The 10513-nt window shown below is 52.8% G+C and overlaps 1 protein-coding gene across 1 annotated transcript; it reads left to right on the top strand.

Annotated features, from left to right (window-relative positions):
• The first annotated feature begins 509 nt into the window (after positions 1-509).
• On the top strand, positions 510-6041 carry nptx1l (neuronal pentraxin 1 like). Its single transcript, XM_006635202.3, has 5 exons — positions 510-1078; positions 1654-1861; positions 3323-3567; positions 4139-4318; positions 4860-6041. The coding sequence occupies exons 1-5, from the start codon at positions 641-643 to the stop codon at positions 5079-5081; spliced, it is 1293 nt and encodes a 430-aa protein (XP_006635265.1). The 5' UTR covers positions 510-640; the 3' UTR covers positions 5082-6041.
• The last annotated feature ends 4472 nt before the right edge of the window (positions 6042-10513 follow it).

Here is a 10513-nt window from a genome sequence, read left to right as displayed (position 1 = left end):
GAAGGGGTCTTCATGAACGCGTTTCTACCGAGAAACGTTAGAATACGATCAATTAAATACGATCCCTAGCACTATACATTCCACTGGTATAAAAACACACATGGTCCTCTTTAAATTCCACTTCTGATCACCGGCAGAGGTTATTCGGATTTGGTCACTTGCTACTGACACAGATTTGCAAGCCCGGCAGAGTTGCCTACAGTAGCCATTTTAAGTGCAACCAAAGCATATCGTCACAGCTCCAAGGTGAGGCGTACTCCGACACGAAGCCGTCAGAACGCCTTGCTCTCGCCCCGAGAATGAAAAGGCGGTCTGATGTAAGAATTCATTCAACGATAGGTGTTGCGCAGGCCGCCGAAAGTCAAAAGGACGCCGGTTCAATAGCTGCGGAGCCAGAACATCACATTCTGTCCACCTTAACAGGAAGGGAGGCGGCGATAAGGCTGTTACCCTGAGTTTCCTCCCCACTGTGATGCGGAAAAGCTGCTCTGCACTGCCGGGCCCTATATAAAGCAGGCGGGTACACAGAGCAGCTCACAACTCAGTGGACAGCTCCGCGGTGCTGATCTCTCCCCGCAGCAGTTCCGCAGCGACTTTCTCCTCCGTGAACTTCACCACAACCTCACGCCCAGAACCAGCCATGCGAGTCGCCGTGGAGGGGATCCCGTGGAAACTTTTTCTGCTCTCCGGCGTGCTCCTGGGGGGGTCGAGTCAAGACTTCGGGCAGACCCAGTTCATTTGCACGTCCGTGCCCAAGGATATGGACCTGTGCGCCGCGACGATGCAGAACAGCGGGCCGGCGGAGGACCTGAAGACCACGGTGCTGCAGCTGAGAGAGACCGTGCTCCAGCAGAAGGAGACGATCATGAACCAGAAGGAGACGATCAAAGAGCTGACGTCTAAGCTGACCCGCTGTGAGGGCATGGCCGAGCCCGGGGACTCCAAGCCGGGCTCCAGGAGGAAGGACACGGGCTCTTCTAAAAACACGATGGGGGATGTATCGAGGGGTCCCGCGGACACGCTCAGCCAACTAGGACAAACTTTACAATCGCTGAAACAGAGGCTGGAAAACCTCGAGGTACGTATGTGTCTGAAACACTGAGCGAAGAACGCCGGAGAGATCTCTTTTTATTGTTGTTGTTGTTGTTGTTGTTTTTGTCTTTACATCTGTGCCTTTTGTATCACCCCCCAAAACAAGGCTTTAGGTCTTGTTTTATTTTGCGACCGCCTGTTAAACAAACCCCACGAAAAACCCCACTTTATTCTTTCTCAGACTTCAAGTAGATGGTGTCCACACCTGCACTGTATTTAGAGGTTTTTCCAAAACTAAGTTTTTAATGTGAAGAGTTTTATTTTTTTACTTTTTTTTTTTTTACATTCATCGACTTTGTGGTACTCGAGCCACCTTCTTTCACGGAGAAGGCTTGACCGCCGCCGCCGCTGCAGCAGAGCCACCTGTGTGGCCGGGGTGGGAGGGGGAGGCGGACGGGACGCACTCAGAGGCTCGCCGAGGCGCTGAGCTGCGAGCGGGCTCGGCCGCTCTCAGCCTCACACGCTGCGCTCCGCGTCCGCCGAGAAGCCTTTGCGGCCCCGTTTGTCACCGAGACCCCCGTAACTCGAGCCGACCCCTCTCTCGTTTCCCGTCTCCCGCAGCAATTCAGCAGGAATAACAACTCGGCGCAGGCGAGCAGCCTGAAGGACCTCCTGCAGACCAAGATCGACGACCTGGAGAAGCAGGTGCTGTCGCGGGTGAACAGCCTGGAGGAGGTCAAGCCGGCGCTGAAGAACGAGACGGAGCAGCGGGGCAAAGTCGAGTCCACGCTCACCTCCCTGCACCACAGGATCAGCGACCTGGAGAAAGGTGAGTCGCCGCAAAACGGCAGCAACAACAAAACGACAACAAACACAAAACGCAACAACGAAGAATTAGATGGACCCGTCCCTTGACCTGTTCAGGCGCACTGTGCTTACAACGTTATGCGCTGTCTAATTCTAGATCATTTGAGACTAATGTGTGCAAGGCCGGAGAGGAGAAATGAACCCCCATTTTATTTTTGGGGGAAGGGGATACCGTGCTCCCTGTTTTTTTTTCTTTTTGCCTCTCGCCACACGTGTACAACCGTCTCCCATTCTTCCCGCAAGCCTTTTCCGTTGTTTTTTTTAAAAAAAAAACCCAACGAAACTGCGCTCTTGTGTTGCGGAAACGTCGCTGCGTCGATCCCACCCGAGCCCAAGTCGCCCGCTCGTTCGCTCGTGGGGTACCGCTGCACTGCGCCGCGCGCAAACTTGAGCAGGGGGGCTGCAGAGCGACACCTCTCGGGCTCCGCCTGCCTCCCCGGCCGGCCGCTGACAGCGCGTCGCACTGCGTGAGATCCGCCGAAGGCTCAGTCCAAGACAGGCGGCCGTCCAAAGTGTTGCGCTGGGGCCGCGGGTTTTCTGGGTGACCTAGAGCAGTTGTTCCCCCCCACCTCCGCTCTGTAAAGCGAAGCGCTTTCAGTTGCACAGTCGCGGAGGGGGGAAACCCGTCAGAAAGACAGCGAGAAGCTGCGAAGAGGTGGAGGAGAGTGAAGGGGAACTGAGGGGGGAGGAGGAGAAGAGCGGAGAGCGCTATTCCCCCCGGGTTCAGCCATGTGACTCCTATCGTGCCGCAGGAAGCGTGGAGCCCTGCGAATCGCTACTCGGGGTCTGTTATGTAACTCGAGGGCTACCCGCCGCAAGCAGGAGTTTTCATTACCCGGGCGGAAAAGCTGCCTGTCATCCCGAGAGGTCAGCGTGCAGATGTCCACAGAAATGTACCGGAGTGCTCTAGAACAGCCCAACGGTCGTTTTCGGGTTCTGTTCCCGAGGGATGGAGCGGTCCTTGGCCGTTTTTTTTGTCCCGCCTCGTTAGGCGCGGTGCGTTTCTGGGACTGCTCTCCCCGCGTCCGGCAGAGAAACGTGCCGTCGGCGCTCCCGGAAGTCGTGGGAATCGCAGAAGCAGAAACGCGCACCCGCGGGACCACAGATGAGCGCTGCAGTTAAGCCCTGTGTTCTAGGAAAAAAAAAAACGCAACGTCCTTTACTGATGGAAAATGTTACCCTTACTGTAACAACGGAGGAAAGGTTCCCATCGAGAAGAGCCCATCCAGGGGGTTTGGCAGTGATGAGTTAACTGATCTGAGGTTCTCATCCAGCCATTACTTGCTAGGAGCCCAGACATCCACTTCAACAACGTGGCTTGGCAGCTTGTTCCCCGCCCCCGCCACCCTTTGCGTCAGGAAGTGCCTCCCGTTCTCGGGTGTCGATGCACTAAAACGCCACTGGGCCCTTTCCTTTGCGGCAGGTCAGAAAGACAACAGACCCCTGGATAAGTTCCAGCTCACCTTCCCCCTGCGGACGAACTACATGTACGCCAAGGTGAAGAAGAGCCTGCCGGAGATGTACGCCTTCGCCGTGTGCATGTGGATCAAGTCCAGCGCCTCCCCGGGAGTGGGCACGCCCTTCTCCTACGCGGTGCCGGGGCAGTCCAACGAGCTGGTGCTGATCGAGTGGGGCAACAACCCCATGGAGATCCTCATCAACGACAAGGTGAGGGCAGCGCGGAGCACAGCCGGGAGGGGCCGGGACCGGAAGCAAGGCTCTTCTGGGAGAGCCTGCGCCTCTCCCCTTCTGGGGGGGGGGCCGCGTCTCAACCCCCCCCCCGAAGGCGAGAGGAGTAACGGCCGATTTCCCCTCTGGATGATCGCCAGCCCGGCACCCAAAATCCAAGCCGCGGTAATTCCGCGGAGATGAATGCGCCGCTGATTAAATTCACGGTGGCGGCAGACCCCACCTCCCCCCACCGGGGCCCTGACTGGAAAATGTCTAAAGTTTGAGAAATGCGAGCAGCGTTTTAATCGCCTCGCTGATTTACAGGCGGGGCTGGAGCGCGCACAGAGCCCGGGTTAATTTTGCTCAACTCCAAATAAATTACTGCTTTTTATTTTTTTTTCTGGCTCTGGCCACACGCCTGCATAATCGCCTTCTGAAGTGCACCCCCCCCCGGTAGGGCCCGGTGCTGGGGAGCAGGGGGGGTATCGTTCCGGTCAGGGGGCTGGTTTGTTTGGAGGTGTCTGGAGTCCTGAAGGCCCTCTCCTCCCTCCTCCCTCCCCCCCCCCAGGTGGCAAAGCTGCCCTTCGTCATCAATGATGGGAAGTGGCACCACATCTGCGTCACCTGGACCACGCGCGACGGCGTCTGGGAGGCTTTCCAGGACGGAGTGTTGCGGGGCAACGGCGAGAACTTGGCCCCCTATCACCCCATCAAGCCCCAAGGAGTCCTGGTCCTGGGGCAGGAGCAGGTAAGCCACACCTCTTCTGTTTGGGGGGGGGGGGTAATGCCCTTTGGCCCATTAAGGGAGCTGCAGCTGCGGTCGCCACACGTGTCCCAGGCCAGACACGCCCCCTGTGGGCCCCCAGTGGCGCGGAGAGACGCCTCAGCAGTGGAAGAAGCCCCTTCACGATCTCCTCTCTTTAAGAGGCCAGGCTGAGGAGAGGGCTCTAAATCCCATTTATAGCTTCCATACTGGGGCCACGCATGAGCAAACTATTATCCTTCTGATGGCGAAATGAAAGGACAGGGTTTTATGTCTTCCTGCGGCCAGCGGGTCCAATGAAAAGGTGCAGTAAATTAGCCGATGAAATGTGCCCCGGCGGTGGAGCAGTGGACCCGCGGTGCGTTACAAGTGTATTTCACTCTTCAGTGTAGCAGCCATATCACCCTGCAACTCACAACTGGCAGCCCACTGGAGCTCAGCAGGTGTGAGCCTGCTCAATACCTGGATGGGAGACCTCCTGGGAAAAACGAATTAATAATTATTATTATTTCCTCCTCTCCTCCAGGACACACTGGGAGGAGGGTTTGATGCCACCCAAGCCTTTGTCGGCGAGCTGGCGAATTTCAACATCTGGGACAGGAAGCTGTCGGCCGGGGAGATCTACAACCTGGCCACCTGCAGCAGTAGGGCTCAGGTGGGCAACGTTTTCTCCTGGTCGGAGAGCAGCATTGACCTCTACGGGGGCGCCTCGAAGTGGACATTCGAGCCCTGTCGCCAGATCAACTGAGGACTGCAGAAAGCGCAGAGCCGACCGACCGACAACAGGAACAAAAACGGCCCAGCACAGACACGTGTCTGCAAGCTCCTGTCCTTCGAGTCTTCGTTCTTTTTTTTACAGTCCTTTAAGAAAAAAAAACAACAACAAAAAAAATCGAGAATTAAGAAAACACAGATGCCGAAAGAGTGTAGAACTTGTCTTCTTCTTCTCCTTCTCCTCGCTGTCACTGGTCTCGTCTTGTTTTCCGCGGAGCCCCAGCAGGAGGCGCTCCGCCGGACTCCGACCTGCACAGTCCCCCGTCCTGCTCTTGGGGAGGCGGCTGTGGCAGAGCGCGCCCACCATGGGCTGGCGCAGGGCTGCTCCCACGCTGGGGACACTCTGAGCAGCCGCTCCGCTGGAAAGACACTCCGCCTGGGAAAAACCATGAACCCCACCCCCCCCCCCTCCCCACTGGGAACGTGCACTGTGAAAGACAAGGGACCCACATGAGGACAGGTTTAAAGGACAAAACCAAGGACGGACCTCCTTTCAGCTCTCCTTACTTCTCTAATATTCTTATTGTTTGCTTTAAATGTTTGTGTAAAAAAAAAAATGTTTTTAATTGCCAACTAAGTTTCGAGCCTGGGTGCCTTGGGCTGGTTGCGGAAATTCAGCACATCCGTTCTGATTTGCAAATGTTCGTTGTTTTTTCCTTTTTTTTTTACAGAAGAAATTTCCTCTTCTAATAAATGTATTCAAAAGCAATTTGTTAAAGGCCATGACGTGTTTCGGCAGGTGTTTGTACTCTGTATTGGGAATGTTATCTGTACAGTAACAGCATGAACGACGCAGTGCTGCAGCAGTATCGACGAAAATCGCTTTCCTGTCCTCTCGGGTTGGGTTTTTTACTGTATTGTTATATGCTAAAAGCATGGCAACACTGAGAGATTATAAAACATTTAATTTTTGTAATAAAATTGTGATACATAACATACGGATTAATTCCTGGTGTCCGGGGAGGTGTAGGGAGAGAGAGGGGGAGCGGGCGGGTGAGAGAGATGGAGAAGAATGGTTCACGCTTAGAAATACCAAGAGATGAGCCGCAATTTTTCCACGTTCCTCCCCTCTTCACTGTGAGTACTGAGTCGTGAGAACTGCCACTGTTAGATTCCTGGTTTTAATTCACAGCACTTTGCAGGCACGTCCCCCCCCCCATCATTTCAGAAAGGACTATTGCATTTCTATTTCTATTAGTGTTCAGGACCAAACCGCCAGGTGTCTGCAGTGCCGAAGTGTGGCCCCTCCAGGGGTCCAGTATCTCGGGGTTGGATTAAACCACAGCAATCTCCAGTCCAAGCCGGGACCCACAGTACCCGGATCAATACAAACTAGCCCAAGGGCTTGTAAGTGCTGCGACAGCAAAGAGGTGGTGATGTATCTGCTGGCCAGTCGCGTTTCAGCCGAGTTCTGTTCTGCAGCGTCAAAAGTCATGGATTCCAGATGTGCGACTTTGCACTTTTGCAGAAGTGGTAATTGTGCGTTTTTCGTAGTTTGGGAGCTTTGTACCCAGGTGGTAAAAGCGCTGTCAAAAACATGGGTTGAAATTAATTAGTTATTAGTTAATTTGATTTGCATCTATCCAAAGCAGCTTACATGTGGAGCCCCTCGTCCAGCTGGGTATTTGACTGGAGCCATGTGGGTGAAGTGCCCTACTCAAGAGTACAGTTCTGAACACTCACCACTGTGCCCCTTTGTTAGGGCAGCGGGAGTTTTAAATGTGAATTCATGTGAAGAGCTGGGGAATGTCAGAGTCCATGGAGCTGAACTCTCTGCAATTTTAAACACATGGGCGGAACATTCAAAGAAACCAGAGAAAACAGCATTTTCTCCAACAACAGCCCTTAGTTTTTCACAACTGCAGAAAGTCCAGTAGGAACTGAAGCTAATAGCTTATAGAGTACATTATATTGCCGTATGTCTGAGGTGTTTGTCCATGCTCTGGAAGATCAGGTGTGTCTGGGTTCACTATGTGCATCAGGTCCTGAACTGAGAAAGAGATGGTTTTGAAGCTCTGAAAACACAGGAGGTAAGTCCCATACAGTCATTACCATGCCATAGATGTGAGGACGCTGTTTCCTGCAGAAGAGCTCACTCTGCTCTATTCTGGCTCTAAATGTAATTGTAAAGGAAATTGCTTCACAGTGGTGCTAAACCTCACGTTCCTACTCTTTAAACGCAGTGATCTTTTCACTGGGATGTGGAGGTTTTGGATATCGGTGTTGGTCGTTCATGGTGATAATGCTGCACCTCTTCCACTGTCGGAGCAAAGCTGCTTGACCATGAACCTCGTTCAGCCGAGAGCCTCCTGTAGGCGGCACACCTCAATCGCCTCGTTAGCAAGAGGCCAGCCTCCTCTTCACTGATCCTGGACGGGACTTGAGGCTTATTTACACTTTTCTCAAATAATTTTTAAAAATCTGTGGTTAGTAGGTTCCTGGAACACATTCCATCCATAATAGAAATCTTTTTCCACTAAGGTTTCATTCCTATGTTAATACTGTTGGGATGATCTACTAATTCTCCCTCTCCAGCTCAAACTGGACAAATGGGAAACACTTTGATGCATCTGTCCTCACCTGTCCGTATGTAACTTAAAGGGATTTGGTTGTCCAGCCTTTAGGGGTTGAATTCCATTAAAATGTGAATTTTTAACACTGTGTACAGCACATTGCCTTTAATGGAGGGCTCCCCAGTCTCCCAGAAGGTGTGTCCATGGGTTTTCAGTCCAGCGAGGCTGGTCATGACCCGACTCAGCTCATCAATGGCTCAGTTACAGTATACACCTCCTCTCTGCTCGGAGGTCTGGAGAACGTGCCAGGACCCTGAGTGAGGATCCAGGCTGTAACGCCTGCGTGTGTCCTAACAGAAGTCTAATGGGAGTGAGGGGGTTAAGGAGCTTGGCAGAAGGGTGCTCTGGGAGAGAGGGGTGTGTGAGCAGTGAGCTGGCGGAGCAGTGCTGTGCAGCCCCCAGCTACCAGCTAGGGGGAGGGGGAGAGAGTCCGCAGAGCAGCCTGTCTCAGGCGGTACTTTCAGCACAGCATCTGCAAAAACAGCAAGAAAATGCCAGAGAAGTTGGGACGCATGGAGAAGAGCCTTAATGAGAACTTACACAAACCCATTAGTGTACAGTAAAGCAGATTAACAGTTACAAATGTGCTTCAAGAAGGCAATTCTGCCCTAATCGACCACATTACCCCAATGTCTGTTTGCAGCCCCTAAGCTAATGCAGTTAGCAGCTCACAAAAAGAGTGTTTTTCTTATCTAAATAATTCCCCTTCATTGTGCTAACCTCAATTTATGCAAAGTAGATGTGTTTACTTATGCCTCTGTATGTACTGTATATGGATCTACAGACACAAGCATGCTCGTGCATACATGCATCTAAGTGTGTGCAGGTCTCCGATCAGTCCCCATGGCACGGCATTCTGGGTTATTTATGAGCTTCCCAGCAGTGAGACAGGGAGTTATTTAAACATCAATACTTTCTCCAAGCTCAAGCCTATTTACCATAAAGTACAGCCATTTCCAGGTCCTAATCTGGACTCACAGGGTGTTGGGTTTCCACAGTGAAAGAGTGCAGCTGTTCCTTCCTCTTCCTGCCCAGCCTTGTACTTCTGTTTCAGAATACAGCTGTGATCACTGGGCACCGTTGTCAATTAGGCCTCTCAAGAAAGGGTTTAATTCACACCCCTGCGCCGTTTGCACAATGAGTGTCTTAGTGTGTAAAGTAAGATCAATAACGTGATTATTTAATGATAATAAGATCTCCTCATTACCAGTTTTGCTGTGATGCAGTGGTGGCCAGTTCAAGTCCGGTCATCCACTGAAGACTTGAGCGGCCGTGTGATGCAGGACTTCACTGGCAAGCTCAGAGGGGCCTCTTCATTGCATGAGATGGGCTGGGGTTTAGGGGAGCCATGTGGTCTCGGGACATGTACTGACAGCTGCCTATATAGTGCCTCCAGATCCTTCTCAGCACACGGAAGCACGCGGACACAGGCCCGGTTCGGGAACTCTCCAGGGTTTGCGCCCCGCCTCGGACCGGCGCCGGCATGCTCATTCCTGCCCTTCCACACCAGTCCCCAGAGCAGCAGCCCTTGGGTGTTTATCTCCAGCTACTTGAAGTAGAAGGAAATGGTGTTAGATTGATCCATTTAAGTCAATAATGAGATTAATTAGGCCGTCAAGAGCCCGGGGGGGGGGAATTAAAAACCTGCTTTCTGGTCCTGTAGGACTGGCCTTGCAGATGGCTGTACTAGGGGAGCCGGGGGACAGGAACAACAGCTCAGCGTGCTCGTGTCCCACCTTTCAGAGGAGATATCGGCCCTGCCACAGGTGACCTTGCACCACTTGCTGCTGACGCTCCCCACCGCCTCTGGATAAAAGCCCCCCTACCTGAGAAAAACCTGCCTGAAGTCCAGTATGGTCTGCTGGATTGCCTAGATATGTCGTGCAGGGCCTGACGCAGACGATAATTCAGAAGTGTCTGGGAAAGATCTTTAAAATGTGATTCGTGTCTTAAATGGAATATACTTACACTAAATTATATATATATCTAAATTATGCTTCCTCTCTAGTTTTGAACACAACACTCAGCACTGGGAGAATATTTTTCACAGCTGCCATGTGAAAGTAGAGCACAGCACCCAGCGCAGTCATTTCCATTTGATTAAAAAAAAAGAACTCTACCCAGCCTCATTTTTTCCAGTCAGTGAGAAGTCCCAGCCGGAGGCAGGCAGCTCCGAGTGCAGCGCTCATGGCAGTTAATGAGCAGGGGGAGGCGGTGAGCTGGACGCGGGGAGGTATAATAAGCCTGCAGTCTCGGGGAAGGCGAGTGCAGCTGACAGCCCCTCACAGCTGGATCTATTGCAGGCGACACGGCTGATGTCATCCTGGCCCCCTCGCCGAGCCGGGGGATCTGATCATCCAAAACCAGCCCTCGGACAGGCGTGTGTGGTCAGGATTAGGGCAGGGCGGGCGAGACTAGAACCCAGTCGTGCCCTGCAAACAGCTGGGCTCTGCGCGGATCAGTAACTCTCCTGGGGACAGAGTTCTGCCCCTGCTTGCCACTCGGACCCTCTGCCATGCGGTGATCTGGTGGTTTGGGCTGCAGGAGACACACAGTGTGCCACGCAGAATAACGTCACACACACTTCTCCCTGCAGCCCAGATCTCTGCTTTGTGAGGATATACAATGATAATTCCTTGCATTTGTACATCTTTTTTTTTTCACACCAAAAGATCCTGAAGTTCTTCACACACAGAATAGGAGGGCACCCATATCTTCCACCATGGAAAGCATTGAAACGCAGCATCCACTGGGTGACACTCGGCACCGCAGCACCTGTACACAGCCGGCTAGCAGGAGCAGTGAAAACTGCCTCATCAGTAATCAGAGGTCA

The sequence above is a fragment of the Lepisosteus oculatus genome, chromosome 9, assembly GCF_040954835.1.
Source record: "Lepisosteus oculatus isolate fLepOcu1 chromosome 9, fLepOcu1.hap2, whole genome shotgun sequence".
Classification (NCBI taxonomy): domain Eukaryota; kingdom Metazoa; phylum Chordata; class Actinopteri; order Semionotiformes; family Lepisosteidae; genus Lepisosteus; species Lepisosteus oculatus.
Note: the sequence above shows the minus strand (reverse complement) of the source record. Positions and strands in the feature narration are given on the sequence as shown.

Excerpts from the sequence above, each read along its gene's own strand:
- nptx1l (XM_006635202.3), top strand. The coding sequence starts at position 641 with ATGCGAGTCGCCGTGGAGGGGATCCCGTGGAAACTTTTTCTGCTCTCC. Across the intron at positions 1,079-1,653 it reads AGAGGCTGGAAAACCTCGAG|CAATTCAGCAGGAATAACAA; the intron begins GTACGTATGTGT and ends CGTCTCCCGCAG. Across the intron at positions 4,319-4,859 it reads TGGTCCTGGGGCAGGAGCAG|GACACACTGGGAGGAGGGTT; the intron begins GTAAGCCACACC and ends CCTCTCCTCCAG.